Here is a 17,469-nt window from a genome sequence, read left to right as displayed (position 1 = left end):
TATAACAAATGCACCATGTTCAAAAGCAGGTCAGCGGCAGCACATGGGGCCGGCCCTTTCCGACGCCACAATAGGCCCACCACCATACAGAGCTACTAGGGCGTACATTGTCGTCTTAAGCTCTACCCCAAACAAGGCTAGGGCTTAGGTCCTGGATCGGCTACATATTTCATAAAAAATTTTTCCCAGGCTACAGGAGCCCTTACCTTCTTTTATAGAGCCATGACCTCTGAACTGGTAGGGCACAGGTGCCGTGGCACTGCACAGCATTCTGGTAAGACGCGTCATAGAGACTACCAGTTTGCACCTGCACAGTATGTCCACCCAGATTTAGCACCATCATGGTCTCAGCTCTCCTGGCTTACGAGCATCTGCAATGCTGAACAGGGCAATAGCTCCAGTAACCACCCCGGGCAACAGCAAGGGTGTCCCTCCATTATCTGTTGCAATGTGCCGTCATTGCCGCACACCAGCCTACAGAATATTGGCCCAGGGAGCCACCCCACCCCAGACTGCACCTAATCAGGTGCACTAGGCATAAGATATGGGTTAGTCCTTATTTTGATAAACTAACAAACTTCCCTACTCTGCCTGTATACTACTAGGAGACAGGAAAAAAAGACAAGGGCAAGGAGGAGTGACTGGAAGTTATACAGAAAAGAGAGGACTGTCCCTGAAAAAAAAACAGTCTAGGCTAAGGGGAACAGGTCCTATATCCCAAGATGTGGCTGCCATGGAGTAACAAAGAAGAAAGAAACATTACTTTTTATGTAAAGACATCATTACATAGTTTACTTTTCTGTGAGACCACATACCTGTATTTTGTAAGCCACTCTTCCCAGTGTCTCTTGTTATCACTCAGTAGGTCTTCAGAACTGGACTTATCAAGTTTTTCAAACTGTTCTATACGTTCCAGCTCCTTGCTTATGTTGGCCTTAGAGCCAATTAATGCAAATAACTGAGGATTGCTCTGTGCTAGCATCAGCATCATCGAAAGCTGCCTGGAAAACAAATATAAACTTGCTATATGTATACCAAGTAAAGCACCATGTTTATTTTGAGAAGCCGATACCTTACTGGCTGCTTTCAGCTATAGCACATTTGGCTCTTTGTAAATATTAAGCATTCCCTTCAATAATTAGGACTTAAGTGTTCCAGCTGCTTTACTTCTGGCCATAAATAGAGCAAGTACTGCTTGACAATGCAATACAATTAACATATACACTTAATTAAAAGCAGGGAGTGAAGTGGCCATGCACTGCTTTCACAATGTAATGCTAATTACCAGACCTTGGGTCCATTTTAGGTCGGAAAGCAACTTTTAATTCTTCCAAGGTAGCACACTGTTCAGCAATGGTGTTCAAAAATCCACCAATGTCAGTAGCTTCTCCAGAAAATTTGCTGAGGATCCGGAAAGTATTTGTAAAATCCGAGCCTAAAAGAATGGCATCATCAGAGAGTATTAAAGTTCATGTGATAATTAACATATCTAAAAATGTAAGCACATGCTAAATTGTGTGACATATTTAACCTTATGACAGGACAAACTTGAAAAAAGACCAGGGAATCATACAATCCTTTCTTATTAACATTAGCAAATAAAACACTGTTTGAAGCAATCACATTTCTGCATGCTGAAAGCACTACGGATGTTTCTGCAAGTCATACCTGCTGGTTACTAAGAAACGCAGTGCTATTCAAGCACCTGATCTGTTGCTCTTTCATTTTATGCTGTGTTACCAGCAAACTGCAGAATCCATTGCTTCCTGTTGCTTGATGACATTACAACAGGCCCACGTAGCTTACTGATGACATGTACGGTATTACTGACAGGTCTGGTATATTGTTTGGGACCACATTTTGTTTTTCCCACCCTACACCCCCCTTTTGTACATACAAGTCAGAGTTAGAGATGTATACTGTAGTGTAAGGAAAAATTAAAAACTTCCCTTCTCATCAAGCATAGCCAGCATCGCACTTACTGTGGAGCCCTAACACAATGCACTTTTTTAGATATGTAAGATTTTTAAAACTATGTTTTTGAAGGAGATTTTTACTGGATATTTTACACTCATTACATGGACACAAACGGCTGCTGGTTGACTGGGGTAATTGATAAATCTCACCTGTAAGGCTCATGGTGTCTAACAAATCTGAGATCAGTTTGCTGTCCTCTTCAAGCTCAAGCTGAATTAGACCCAGTTTCTTCCTCATTTTTTGCATGTACCATCTTTGGAATTCTACATCATATTCCTCTTCAATTATTTTCTGACTAATGTCTAAGGGCAGTTCTGGAACCAGAGCCTCAGCAAACTTCCCCAAATTCCACTTACAGATCTCTGGCTGTTTGTTGTAGGCATAGCGTCCCATATTATCAGAGCCATTACAAATGTTATCAGGGTCATACCTGTAAGACAAAAAATACTTGCGTTGTACAAATATCTGTGGGATAACAAAGGAACTATAATGTATCTTGGGCAGAAATTACTTGTATTAAAATACAATTGTACAAGTATACTACCCAGTGATGAACCTGGCAATGTCACACACATACTTCTATTATATGAAGTAGGATTTATACCAGCCGCCATAATAAGAGCGACCAAATGTAGCATTTTTATTAAACTATTTTAATGCCGTTAAAAGCAGTGTCCTTTTAAATTGAGCTTAAGCCGCTGCTAGTAAGTAAACTGCTCAAAAACAAGTTCACTACAGCTATAGATACAAAGGTGTCCCCTCACCCTTCCCTGACACCACACTACCACAAATGACAGACCTATTCAGCCTTCCATATAAAAAATAAAAATAAAAAAAAGTTATGGCAGAATTTTTGAACAGTACAGATTTTTCACATTAAAGTAATTGTAATGCATTTCAAGACAGGCAATACAGGTTGAGTATCCCATATCCAAATATTCCGAAATACGGACTTTTTTGAGTGAGACTGTGATAGTGAAACCTTTTTTTTCTGATGGCTCAATGTACACAAACTTTGTTTAATACACAGAGTTATTAAAAATATTGTATTAAATGACCTTCAGGCTGTGTGTATAAGGTGTAGATGAAACATAAATGAATTGTGTGAATATAGACACACTTTGTTTAATGCAAAAAATTATTACAAATATTGGCTAAAATGACCTTCAGGCTGTGTATATAAGGTGTATATGAAACATAAATGCATTCTGTGCTTAGACTTGGGTCCCATCGCCTTGATATCTCATTATGGTATGCAATTATTCCAAAATACGGAAAAATCCGATATCCAAAATACTTCTGGTCCCAAGCATTTTGGATAAGGGATACTCAACCTGTATTCTATTCACTCAGGATGTATAAATCAGTGCCCACAGATCCAAGACAAGTTCTATTGCTGTAAGAGAATACATTATAAGATTTTAGACATAATATCCCTTTTTCATGCAGATCTAGAATGTAGAGCGTACAGATTTATTTGACTTTGTTCTGATCAAACAGGTCTTTAGCTCAGTTTCAATACAATACAAGGATTTTCAGTTTAGTCACTAGTTGCTCCAATCTGTGGAATTAGTGTTATGGCAGAGAGTGCGTATGCAGAATAATGTTCTTCCTTAAAGCAAGTAAACCGCATAATCATGCAGAGAACAAGATGAAGAAATTGAGTGTTTCTTACTGTTCCTACTGCTTTCAGGCAATCAGGTACAAGGGTTTTCCTAAATATAGCATTATGTATGTATGCTAGTGTTGATGCCTTTACTATGTTGCTTAAGGCTACATTTTACCAACTTTTTATTGTGTCTTACTAGGTTTTCTAAAGGCCTGTCTGCCATTGCAATATGTACTGGTCACTTGGAAATTTATAAATTTGGTATAGTTTGCTGCGCTGTGAGTGAAAAAAATGCTGCTCAGGTTGTTTGTTGGTGCTTTCTGGAATTTTTGTTAAACCGAGCGCTTGTGTGTGTTGCTACCTGGTGTATGGAAAATGCTTAATGTAATATAATGTAAATAAAAATAAAAAACAGCTTTAAAAAATTAAAAATAACATTAGAATAGAAATAAAATAAAAATAAAGATAAAAATAAAATAAAAAACAATTGGGGAAGGGGAGGGAGGGGGGGTAAAGTGCAATGTTTACAGCTCCTTTCAGAGTAATTGGTTAGGAGCTTGGGGACACTTTATCGAAGGGCAAAGTTTTTTAGGGTGTAACTGTCCCTGACTTACCCTATTATTTAAGTGCGAGCGTGGCTGGAGGTTCTTGTATGTGGTGGCAGTAATCAGGCTGGTGGGCGGGCTGGCCTCTCTCCTGCTTGGTAAGCTGTTTCGGGTCCTTACTTCCGGTATTACTGATCTCAGACACTAGGCTCGACACAAAAGCACACATCTACTTACTAGGAGGTGTCCAGGTTCGTAATACTGGAAGTAAGGACCCGAACTTCCGGTTGCGGCGGAGAAGACGGAGTAGCGGCTAAAGTGCGGCCAGCAGGAGGAGGAAGAAGAAGGGCAGTTACAGTTTACCAAGCAGGAGAGAGGCCAGCCCGCCCACCAGCCTGATTACTGCCACCACATACAAGAACCACCAGCCACGCTCGCACTTAAATAATAGGGTAAGTCAGGGACAGTTACACCCTAAAAAACTTTGCCCTTCGATAAAGTGTCCCCAAGCTCCTAACCAATTACTCTGAAAGGAGCTGTAAACATTGCACTTTACCCCCCCCCCCCCCCCCCCTCCTCTTCCCCAATTGTTTTTTATTTTATTTTTATTTTATTTCTATTCTAATTTTATTTTTAATTTTTTAAAGCTGGTTTTTTTTTTTTATTATTTACATTATATTACATTAAGCATTTTCCATACAACACCAGGTAGCAACACACACAAGCGCTCGGTTTAACAAAACTTGGAAATTTATGCCACTTGGAAAAGTCTACAAATCACCAAATGCTTGTAGCCTAATGAGCACTAGAAAGGACTAAGAAGTTACCACTTGAGGGCTTGTATTATTGTTTTACCATTTATTTACTTGTCTATCTCAGAAGGTACAAAAGATATCCAAGGTCTCTTCATCTGACCTGTCAGCCTCCTACTGATGTGTCCCACTTATAGAGAGAGCAGGTTCCATAATAGACAATCTAAGAATAGTTTATTACCACCGACCTCTTATATTTATTACAGATTTCAGTATTTTACACTGATTTATTGGTCTATGTAAAAATTATTTTCAGTTTTAATGCATGATCAGTATGGGAGCCACCTAGTCATCCCTAGCATTTATACACATGGCACTACCCACTAGTAGTGATATTTAATGCCAATATACAGTACAACGTAAAGAAGATATACTACCGCCATACCAACCTATCCAAGAAACCAAAGGGTCCATAATCAATAGTAAGACCAACAATGCTCATGTTGTCAGTATTTAATACACCATGGCAGAATCCAACACACTGCCACTCAGCAACCAGCCTTGCAGTTCTTCTTGTTACCTGGAAGGAAAGTAATGTTATTCATTGTAAACAGTAATTCCCAATAGATCAGCGACATAGGGAAGAGAGAATTCACATAATGGGGCAGATGTATTAAGCCATGATAAGTGGAAGGTGATAATGTACCAGCCAATCATACCAGGTTTGAAAAAAATGGCAGGAGCTGATTGGCTGGTGCATTATCACCTTGCACTTATCACTGCTTTATCACTTCTCCAGGCTTAATACATCTGCCCCAATATTTTGTGACATATGTATTGGTGTTTTTGGTCAAAACTCCATGAAAGACCCTTTTTGGGTCTACTGACAGATTGTTATTTATAAAGGGCAAACACCAGCAATGCGCATAATTCAGAGATGCACAAATTAAGTGTCCTGTTGGACTATTCAATTCCATGGAATAAAAGGTTCTTTCTTCCCAACACCATGAAAGGCAACAAAAAGACTGTACTTGGTGATGGAGTACTTTATATTTATTAGGATCAAGGGAAAAAGATTCTTAAAAGTGACCTACTTTCACATAATACTAAACCATTTGTTGATCTCGATGAAACAAAAAAAAAAAAATACAGAAGGACACACAGTGTCATCCATCTCTATTATATATTGACAAAACCTTACTTTACAACTTGACTTGTTAATGTATGAGGTACTGTAGGACACAAGCCATGTGGTGCCATGTCATTCCCGGGGAGGGACGTTCTTTTCCATGTGATACTCTTTGCAAATGTGTTGTTTGCAAACAACATGTAATAAATAGGATTTTGGTACTCACCGTTAAATCCTTTTCTCCTAGTCCGTAGAGGATGCTGGGGACTCCAAAAGGACCATGGGGTATAGACGGGATCCGCAGGAGCTTGGGCACACTAAAAAGACTTAAGACTGGGTGTGAACTGGCTCCTCCCTCTATGCCCCTCCTCCAGACCTCAGGTTATAGGAACTGTGCCCAGGAGAGACGGACATTACAAGGAAAGATTTTTGTCTTAACTAAGGGCTACCAAATTACCAGCCCACACCATAAACATACGGTACAACCGGAATAACGCCAAACCAGATAACAGTATGCATAAAACTCCAGCAACCAGCTACAACAAACCAATACACAAGTCATGTATAAACTAACTTAACCAGTAAGAAAATATATAATGCAAGTAATAGTCCGCACTGGGACGGGCGCCCAGCATCCTCTACGGACTAGGAGAAAAGGATTTAACGGTGAGTACCAAAATCCTATTTTCTCTTACGTCCTAGAGGATGCTGGGGACAACCAAAGCTCCAGAACGGGCGGGAGAGTGCGGACGACTCTGCAGCACCGACTGAGCAAACGCCAGGTCCTCATCGGCCAGGGTATCGAACTTATAGAATTTAGCAAAAGTGTTCGAACCCGACCAAGTAGCTGCTCGGCAAAGCTGTAGTGCCGAAACACCTCGGGCAGCCGCCCAAGATGAGCCCACCTTTCTGGTAGAATGGGCTTTAACCGACTTCGGCACCAGCAACCCCACCGAAGAATGAGCTTGCTGGATCGTACTACAAATCCAGCGTGCAATAGTCTGTTTTGACGTGGGATGACCAACCTTGTTGGCCGCATACAAAACAAACAACGCTTCAGTTTTCCTAGTAACAGCTGTCATAGAAACGTAAACTTTTAACGCTCTTACAACATCCAGAGATTTTGGAATCGCCACTTCTTCCGTAGCTACCGGAACCACAATAGGTTGGTTAATGTGAAATGACGAAACCACCTTCGGTAGAAATTGTCGACGAGTCCTCAATTCCGCCCTATCCGCATGAAAAATCAAGTACGGACTCTTATGAGATAAAGCTGCCAATTCCGATACTCGCCTGGCAGATGCCAGCGCCAAAAGCATAACTACCTTCCAAGTGAGAAATTTTAATTCAACCGTCCGCAAAGGTTCAAACCAGGAAGACATGAGGAACCGTAAGACGACATCAAGGTCCCATGGCGCTACAGGCGGTACAAACGGTGGATTGATATGCATTACACCCTTTACAAAAGTCTGAACCTCTGGGAGGGCAGCTAACTCTTTTTGAAAGAAAATAGACAAAGCCGAAATTTGCACTTTGATGGAACCCAATTTCAGGCCTGCATCTACACCCGCCTGTAAAAAGTGGAGGAAACGACCCAAGTGAAAATCCTCCGCAGGAGCCTTATTAACCTCACACCAGGAAACATATTTCCTCCAGATACGGTGATAGTGTTTCGCCGTAACCTCTTTCCTAGCCTTAATGAGAGTTGGAATGACCTCCCTGGGAATACCCTTACGAGCTAAGATCTGGCGCTCAACCTCCATGCCGTCAAACGCAGCCGCGGTAAGTCCGGAAACACGCATGGACCCCGTAACAACAGATCCTCTCTTAGAGGAAGCGGCCAAGGATCTTCCACCAGTAAGTCCTGAACATCCGGGTACCAGGCCCTTCTTGGCCAGTCTGGGACGACGAGAATCGCCTGAACCCTTGCTCGACGAATGATCCCCAGCACCTTCGGAATGAGAGGAAGAGGTGGGAACACGTACACCGACTGGAAGACCCACGGAGACAGCAGGGCGTCCACCGCCGTGGCTTGTGGGTCCCTTGACCTGGAACAATACCTCGGGAGCTTCTTGTTGAGCCGAGACGCCATCATGTCTATCAACGGAATTCCCCAGCGTCTTGTCACTTCTGCAAATACTTCTTGGTGCAGAGCCCACTCTCCCGGATGGAGGTCGTGTCTGCTGAGGAAATCCGCTTCCCAGTTGTCCACCCCCGGTAGGAAAACTGCTGTATCTTTGTGGCCTCCGCCATTGCTGCTCTGCTCCTCGTTCCGCCTTGCCGGTTTATATGGGCCACAGCTGTGATGTTGTCTGACTGTACCAGGACCGGTCAACCCTGAAGAAGACTTCTTGCTTGGAGAAGGCCGTTGTAAATGGCTCTTAACTCTAGAACATTTATGTGGAGACAGGCTTCATGGAGCGACCATTTTCCCTGGAAATTTCTTCCTTGGGTGACTGCGCCCCAGCCCCGGAGACTTGCATCTGTTGTCAGAAGTACCCAATTCTGGATACCGAATCGGCGTCCCTCCAGGAGGTGATGAGCTTGTAGCCACCACAGGAGAGAAATTCTGGCTCTGGGAGATAGACTTATCTTCCGGTGAATGTGTAGGTGAGACCCAGACCATTTGCTCAGCAAGTCCCACTGAAACACGCGGGCGTGAAATCTGCCGTATGGAATGGCTTCGTACGCCACAACCATCTTCCCCAGAACCAGAGTACAATGATGGATCGACACACTCGTCGGCTTCAGAAGTTCTCTGACCATCGTCTGCAATTCCAGAGCCTAACTCCGTGTCCAGAATCATGCCCAGAAAAGGAAGCAGAGTGGTCGGAATCAACTGGGATTTCGGCAAATTGAGGACCCATCCGTGTTGTCGCAGAACCGATAGAGACAACTCTACACTTGTCAGCAATCGTTCCTTGGACCTCGCCTTTAACAGGAGATCGTCCAAGTACGGGATAATTGAAACCCCTTGTTTGCGAAGAAGAACCATCATTTCCGCCATGACCTTGGTGAAAATCCTCGGAGCCGTGGAAAGCCCAAACGGCAACGTCTGAAATTGGTAATGAGAATCCTGTATCGCAAACTTGAGGAAAGCCTGATGCGGAGGATATATCGGCACATGTAAGTAGGCATCCTTTATGTCGACTGACGCCATAAAAAAAAACCCCTCCAGGCTGGCAATCACCGCTCGAAGGGATTCCATCTTGAACCTGAAGACTTGCAAGTATGGATTGAGGGATTTTAGATTTAGAATTGGTCTGACCGAACCGTCCAGTTTCGGTACCACAAAGAGGTTTGAGTAGAACCCCTCCCCCCGCTGGGACGGAGGGACGGGAACAATGACCCTCTGTAGACACAATTTTTGAATGGCCGCCCGGACCACCTCCCTGTCCGGAAGAACCACTGGTAATGCCGAAATGAAGAACCGGTGAGGGGGCATCTCCTGAAACTCCAGTTTGTATCCTTGAGACACTATTTCTAACACCCAAGGATCCAGGTCTGATTGAATCCAGACCTGGCTGAATACCTGAAGACGGCCCCCCACCGGTCCGGACTTCCCCAGGGAAGCCCCAGCGTCATGCGGTGGACTTGGTAGCAGCCGGGGAGGACTTCTGGTCCTGTGCACCTGAGGTTGCAGGAATTTTTCTTCCCCGTCCTCTACCCTTTGAGGCGAGGAAAGACTAACCCTTTCCACGCCTGTATTGATTGTGACGAAAGGACTGCATTTGCTGATGTGGTGCCTTCTTCTGTTGTGTGGGAACATAAGGAAGAAAAGAGGACTTACCCGTAGGAGGGCCTTGTGGATCCATCAATGGAATGCTGATGCCGACTCCAAGAGGTCTATGGAAGCTCTACCCTTTAAAGGTACGGTCTTGTTTGGGGATGGCCTGGCGGAAGAAAAGAGGACTTACCCGTAGTCGCGGTCGAGACTAGGTCCGCCAGGCCATCCCCAAACAAGACCGTACCTTTAAAGGGTAGAGCTTCCATAGACCTCTTGGAGTCGGCATCAGCATTCCATTGATGGATCCACAAGGCCCTCCTGGCAGATATCGACATGGCATTGGTCCTTGATCCCAAGAGACAGACGTCCCTTGCCGCGTCCTTCAGGTAATCTGCAGCGTCCTTAATATAACCAAGAGTTAGAAGGACATTATCTTTATCAAGAGTATCCATGTCACTAGCTAAATTCTCCGCCCATTTAGCAATAGCACTACTCACCCATACCGACGCCACAGCAGGTCTGAGCAATGCACCCGTATTAGCGAAAATGGACTTCAGACACGTCTCCAACTTGCGATCCGCCGGATACTTGAGAGCTGCCGTGTCAGGAGACGGAAGCGCCACCTTCTTAGACAAACGAGATAGAGCTTTAGCAACGGTTGGAGATGTCTCCCATTTTTCCCTGTCATCAGAGGGAAAAGGATACGCCATAAAAATCCTCTTGGGAATCTGCCATTTCTTATCCGGCGATTCCCAAGCCTTTTCACAAAGAGTATTCATTTCATGAGAGGGGGGGAAACTTTACCTTAGGTTTCTTCCCCTTGAATAAGCAAATCCTTGTTTCCTGCACCGCAGGTTCATCAGAAATCTGCAACACATCCTTTATAGCCACAATCATGTACTGAATACTCTTAACCAAACGTGGATGTAATGCCGCCTCAGTGAAATCAACCTCGGAATCAGAGTCCGTGTCGGTATCCGTATCCCCCACCTGAGTAAAAGGCCTCTTATGGGACCCGGATGGGGTCTGTACCTGAGATAAATCCTCCTCCATAGATTTCTTCCACACCTGGGTCTGTGACTCAGACTTATCTAACCTCTTAGATAAAGAAGCTACATTGGAATTTATTGTAGTAAGGAGTGCTAATAAATCAGGAGTCGGCTGCGTCGACAGTGCTAGCTCTAGCCCCGCATCCCCACCTCCTATAAACTCCTCTGGTAAATAACATTCAGGTTCCGACATGTCGACATGCAGTACCGACACCCACAACACCCAGAACCGTCCCAGCAAGGTGACAGGCCCACAATTCAGCCCAGAAGAGGAGACAGAGGGAGTATGCCAGCCCACACCCCAGCGCCTGTATTGGGACACAGAAGATTAAGTGTACCCAGCGCTGCCTTATATAGTTCACAACTGTTACCCCACTGGAGATGCCCCTTATACTTGCAGAAAACGTGGAGGTCCCGGCAGCGTCTCTCCCTCGGTGCTGTGTAGGGAGAAAATGGCGCGCGAGTGAGCCGCGGACCGAAGCTCCGCCCCCTTCCCGGCGGCTTCGGCCCGCCAAATTTTAACATACAAAAAATGCCCGGCGGGGGGGTCTGTAATAAAGTGCCTCGGCACCTACGATCTTTTGCCGGCTCAGTAACATGCCCCCCAGGGCGCCCCCCCCTCTCATACTCACCCGACTTCTGGCTTCTGTGAGGGGGTGACGGCGTGGCTCCAGGAACAAGCAGCTAGGCGCACCTAGTGATCGAACCCTCTGGAGCTAATGGTGTCCAGTAGCCGAGAAGCAGAGCCTTGAAACTCACAGAAGTAGGTCTGCTTCTCTCCCCTCACTCCCACGCTGCAGGGAGCCTGTAGCCAGCAGGGCTCCCTGAAAATAAAAAACCTAACAAAAAGTATTTTCCTAGAGAAACTCAGGAGAGCTCCCCTAGTGTGCATCCAGTCACTCCTGGGCACAAAGTCTAACGGAGGTCTGGAGGAGGGGCATAGAGAGAGGAGCCAGTTCACACCCAGTCTTAAGTCTTTTTAGTGTGCCCAAGCTCCTGCGGTTCCCGTCTATACCCCATGGTCCTTTTGGAGTCCCCAGCATCCTCTAGTACGTAAGAGAAATATTATTTTGTACAGGTACGCAATTTCTTAATCATTGTATTTTCAATAATAATTTTTACCGCAATAGTGCTTATACAGATTGAGCCACGCTTATCTTGGTTTCTATGCTGCACTAGGCACACCAAGGTTTATTAGCATAAGGCATTCATCTATTGTTCTCAGCTGCAATATAATACAGAGAGTACAATACAGCAGGGGATTAAGTCCGACTGCCCTGGCTCAATTCATCCTATTAAGGCCAAGATGCTAGAAGTTAATTCATGAATGAATAAATAAATAAAGAATGAAAGACATGTCTGTCTCTATATATTATTCCTTATTGGTAAGGTAGTGCTTTAAGTATTCAACTAGTTCTACTAGTCTTATTTGGGTAAACCACACTTACCTAACACTTACCTGCATTAAAAGACAAAACTCTTTAGAATTTATTATAAAAGTCCATCTTGTATTTTAAAGTAGACTTCTAAATGGTTATTTATAAATGAGGGCACATGAAACAGCTCAAAATAATCAAGCTCTACCTCTGTGAAGAAGGCAGCATTTCTCTCTGCTGTCCTCGCTGCATACTTCTCCTGTATGTCTGGATAGAACGTGCTGATCGCATAATCCAACATTTGGATCCGGATATCGTTTCTGTTGATACTAGGACCCTGCCGACCTGTAAACTCATCTACTGGCTTGAAGATCTCAAAAGATCCAAACCTGATTTAAAAAAATAAATAAAAAAAATAGAATTGTTTACTTAAACTTTCAGATTACAGCATTTGGAAAACACCAGAAAAATGATTGACTAGCCTGTAAAAGGAGATTTATGGTAGACTTACCATGGTTAAATCTCTTTCTGTGAGGTAGATTGGTTCCACAGGGAAAAATCAGGGGTGTAGAGATAGATCTTGATCCAGGCACCAACAGGCTAAAGCTTTAGACCAGTCCAATGCAGGAGCAGGTAAAAGAGAAGGTAGATGTTAGTCACATAGACCCAACTTCTCACAACAGGAGAAGGGACTAGCGGCTAATGCCATACAAACCCATAGAATCTAAGTGCGTCAGGGTGGGCGCCCTGTGGAACCAAAGTACCTCGAAGAAAGAGATTTAACCATGGTATATCTACCGTAAATCTCCTTTTCTGCAGCGGGCTACATAGGGATGTCCTAAAGCATTTCCTCATGGGAGGGGATGCGCCATAGCGGGTATGAGAACCCGGCGTCCAAAGGAGGCATCCTGGGAGGTGGAAGTATCAAAAGGCATAGAACCTAATGAATGACTTCACTGAGGACCACGTAGCCGCCTTGCACAATTGTTCAGCAGACGCGCCTCGGCGGGCCGCCCAAGAAGGTCCAACAGACAGAGTAAAATGGGCTTTGATAGCAGCAGAAGCTGGGAGTCCAGTCTGCGCATATGCTTGTGCAATCACCATTCTAATCCATCTAGCCAAGGTTTGCTTATTCGCAGGCCAGCCACATTTGTGAAAACCAAAAACTACAAAAAAAAAAAAAAAAAGGTATCTGACCTCCTGATATAGGCAGTCCTCTCCACATAAATACGGCGAGCCCTTACCACATCCAAAGACCACGCTTTGGAGGAAAAATCAGAAGAGATAAAGGCCGGAACCACAATCTCTTGGTTAAGGTGAAAAGATGACACAACCTTAGGCAACTGCCCGGTCACTGTGAAATATCAGAAAGGGTGGATGACAGGACAGAGCGCCTAGGTCTGACACCCTCCTAGCAGGGGCAATAGCCAGTAGGAACAGGACCTTGACCGTGAGCCACCGACTCAAGATGTTCAAATGGAGACTATTTCAGGGCATTCAGGACAACAGACAGATCCCATGGAGCCACCGGAGGGACATAGGGAGGCTGAATCCATAAAACACCCTGAGTGAAAGTATAAACGTCAGGAATAGATGCAATTTTTCTCTGAAACCATACCGACAAGGCAGAGATATGAACCTTGTGGGAGGCCAGGCGAAGGCCCAAGGCCAGGCCTTGGTGCAGAAAAGCCAGAAGTCTGGAAGTCCTGAATTTGTATGGATCTTAATTCTCAGCCACACACCAGATGAAATAAGAATTCCAGACCCTGTAATAAATACACGCGGGATGCCGGTTTGCGGGCCTTCAGCACAGTTTGGATAACTGCCTCGGAGAAACCTTTGGCCCTCAGGAGTGAACCTTCAAGAGCCACGCCGTCAAAGCCAGCCTGGCCAGGTCCCAGTAGACACAAGGGCCCTGAACGAGGAGGTCTGGGCGTTGAGGAAGCAGAAGAGGACGCTCTATTGAGAGACCCTGCAGGTCTGAGAACCAATGCTATCTGGACCACGCTGGAGTGACTAAAACAGGCCTGTTTTTTTTAGCAGAGGCAAGGCAAGAGACAAAACATTGAACACTGCCCGCAATTCCAGAATGTTTAATCGGGAGGAGTGATTACTCCTTGGTCCACCGACCCTGGAAAGAGTGTTGCTCCAACACTGGGCCCCAACCCCTCAGACTGACATCCGTAGTCAGTAGGACCCAGTTGGGGATCCAGAAGGGACGGCCCCTACTCAACTGCTGGTCATGTAGCCACCAGATCAGTGACTGACAAACCTCCGGAGTCAAGGAGACCATGTGAGATCTGATCCGATGAGGTAGGCCGTCCCACTGAAAAGAATTAACCGCTGCAGAGGGCGGGAATGAAATGGAGCTTACTCTACCATGTCGAAAGCAGATACAGTCAGGCCTAGTACTTGCATCGCCGAGTGTATCGACACTCTTGGGCGAGAGAGGAAGTATCTGATCCCTTCCTGAAGCTTCAGGACCTTCTCTGGAGTCAGTAACAGCCTTTGACTGTGTGTGTCCAGCAGTGCCCCCAGGTGCACCATGCTTTGAGCTGGAACCAGTGAGGACTTCTTCCAGTTGATGAGCCACCCGTGGGCTTGTAGGAAGTTTACTGTCAGTTGCAGATGACTGAGGAGGACAGCGTGGGAGTTTGCCAGAATCAGCAAATCGTTCAGATACAGCAGGATTTTGACTCCCTGGCGACAAAGATGGGCCGTTATCACGGCCATAACCTTGGTGAAGATCCAAGGACCGTGGCCAGTCCAGACGGCAGTGCCTGGAATTGATAGTGGAGGTTGCCAATAGCAAGCCGTAGATATTGCTGATGCGATATGGCAATAGGTATATGCAAATAAGCATCCTGTATATCCAGGGATACTATATAGTCTACGGGTTCCATGGCCAGTACAATTGAGTGCAGTGTTACGGAACTTGGACACACTCACAAATTTGTTCAGTGATTTAAGGTTGAATATTGGCCAGAAAGATCAATTGGGTTTTCGGTACTAGAAACAGGGTCAAGTAGTATCCTCTGCCTCTCTGGGACAGAGCTACCGGCACCACCACTCCTGTAACCAGGAGGGAACGCACAACCATTGAAGAGCTTGCGCCTTTAACGGATCCAAAGGGATAACCGTGGTGCAAAACTGGTGAGGGGGAAGCCTCTTGAAAGAGACTGCGTACCCGTGAGAGACAACTTCTCGCACCCATGTGTCTGAAGTGGTCTTTAACCAGACCTGAGTGAATCGTAGAAGTCGGTTACTCACCCCAGGATCCCTCAGGGGGAGGACTGCCCCGTCATGCAGCAGACTTGTCGTGTTTAGAAGCAGGCTGACAGGCTGCCCAGGATTGTTTTGCCTTGGGCTTTGTGGTTTTGGAACACGAGATTGTCTCGGGTATGCTTGTCCTTTTGCTTTCCCTTGACGTCCTTCTGTGCAGAAGGAGTAGTATTAGGGAGAAAGGCAGTCTTAGCAGCCACTAAGTCAGACACAATTTTCTTGAAGTCTTCCCAAAAATAGGATGTCTCTCTTAAAAGGGAGTACCTCCAAGGTCTTTTTGGAGTCCAGGTCCTCATTCCATGACCTCAACCAGCTACAGGGTGGAAACACCAGCAGTAGACGGCGCCCTGTGCCGGGGGAGGGGGCTACAGGTCAAGCGCCATCTCCACTATGCTGGTCCTCACCACCAGGAACCATGTAGTCTTATTAAAGTGGGCATTAGTATACCCGACCTGTACTCCTAAGCCCTGGTGGATATAGTGGGGTCCCTGTTCAATGTCGGTGTCCACGCCAGCGTTGCAGTCCGTCTCCCTAGACTGCGATCGGAACGCAATTTAATGGCTGGTCCCACCTGGGGGACCCTCTTACCTCCTCCCTTCGTAGCAGCCACGCGAACCAGGAGAGCGCTGCGACCGTGTGCCCAATGCCGGAGCGTCCCCGCCGCAAGTACCAGGGAACTCAGCCAGCGGGAGTATGCGACGCGCTGGGGAGGTGAAGGAGCTGCAGCACTGAATGTCACCCTGATATGTAAGTGCTGCGGCCCTTGAAGTCTTCAAATAAAAGCTTTTTCAGGGCTGCCCAGCGCAGCCTCCCTGTTAAGTTACCTGCTCTGCAGGGCACCAACTCTAAACTGGTTAACGAAACTGAGCTCACAGTGCCTGGAGGCGGGGTTATAGAGGAGGCCCCAATGCATCCTTGGGCAGTCTAAAGCTTTAGCCTGTTGGTGCCTGGATCAAGATCCATCTCTACACCCCCGATGTTTCCCTGTGGAAACCAATGTACCCCACTGCAGAAATATATTTGAATGCTAAAATGATTTGAAGGCTGTTAAAATTACCTTAGAAATGTGGGGGCAATGCGCAACACTACTGTGCATTTCTCTCTCCTGGGGTTCCCATCGTAGTAGATATCTCTGATGACAGTGGAGTCTGAGGTAACACAAGAAGCCGCCCTCGTGCTTGGTATTCCAAGGTGGAACATGGCTTCACTGCAGAGGAACTCTCTTATGCTGGAACGCAACACTTTTCTACCATCTGCTTGTCTACAAAGGAAAAATCATATATAATAAATGCATATACATACAGCTTCCAGTATAGATGCAATTTTATTGCAAACCACAAGCAGTGAATTTCTATTGTAAAACACCATTAACCCATTAAGACATCATGCACACTGGCATTATTTTTATGCTGTATACTAGTTTTTCAGTGGTAGTACATTGCCTGCTCTAGAATGTATATTTAACGCATTGGGGTCTAAGGAGTGACCTAAACGACAGCAAAACCTATCACACATGCAGATTTCACTGGCATTTGCACTTGTTTTTTAAATGCACATGAACATGCAAATATGTACTTTGTGTAAAAGTAATTTTATGATAATGTAGTCCAAGCACATCCACGGAAACACTCCTGCATTGCTTCTTTCTGGAGTTGCCACTGTAGATGATGTACACTGTAGGTAGGTAGCCTACTTTTGTCTGGTAAAATAGTAAGCCTGGAAGCTCCAATAGTTGCTAGATTAACTGTGATCTTAGGGAAAATGAGGAATGTTTATTAGGTGTTAGATATGTACTTTTCATATAAATATTGGATTTTTTTGTCATTTACCGTGGAATCCTTTTCTCTGAAGCAGGCTGGGGAACACTGTACAATGGGATTGCAGGTTAGCGGGAAGAGTTGGTACATAAACTGTACTGTATCTTTAAAGTATCAGCTCCTCCCCCCTGCAACCTAAGAATTCCAGTACTTCTTTAAAACAGTCTGGAAAGGAGTAGCAGGAACCCAATTAAATTGTTATACCA

The 17,469-nt window shown here is 45.3% G+C and overlaps 1 protein-coding gene across 1 annotated transcript in view; it reads right to left on the bottom strand.

Moving 5' to 3' along the window:
* SELENOO (selenoprotein O) overlaps positions 1-17,469 on the bottom strand; it is a 67,797-nt gene that overhangs the window by 26,458 nt on the left and 23,870 nt on the right. Inside the window, exons 2-7 of the mRNA XM_063927150.1 lie at positions 16,504-16,707; positions 12,373-12,553; positions 5,333-5,463; positions 2,127-2,407; positions 1,291-1,435; positions 816-1,001 (exon numbers count right to left, since the gene is read on the bottom strand). Coding sequence (XP_063783220.1) covers positions 816-1,001; positions 1,291-1,435; positions 2,127-2,407; positions 5,333-5,463; positions 12,373-12,553; positions 16,504-16,707 — 1,128 coding nt within the window. The remainder of the gene's footprint in view (positions 1-815; positions 1,002-1,290; positions 1,436-2,126; positions 2,408-5,332; positions 5,464-12,372; positions 12,554-16,503; positions 16,708-17,469) is intronic.

Source organism: Pseudophryne corroboree, chromosome 6 (assembly GCF_028390025.1).
Source record: "Pseudophryne corroboree isolate aPseCor3 chromosome 6, aPseCor3.hap2, whole genome shotgun sequence".
NCBI classification, from domain to species: Eukaryota; Metazoa; Chordata; class Amphibia; order Anura; family Myobatrachidae; genus Pseudophryne; species Pseudophryne corroboree.
Note: the sequence above shows the minus strand (reverse complement) of the source record. Positions and strands in the feature narration are given on the sequence as shown.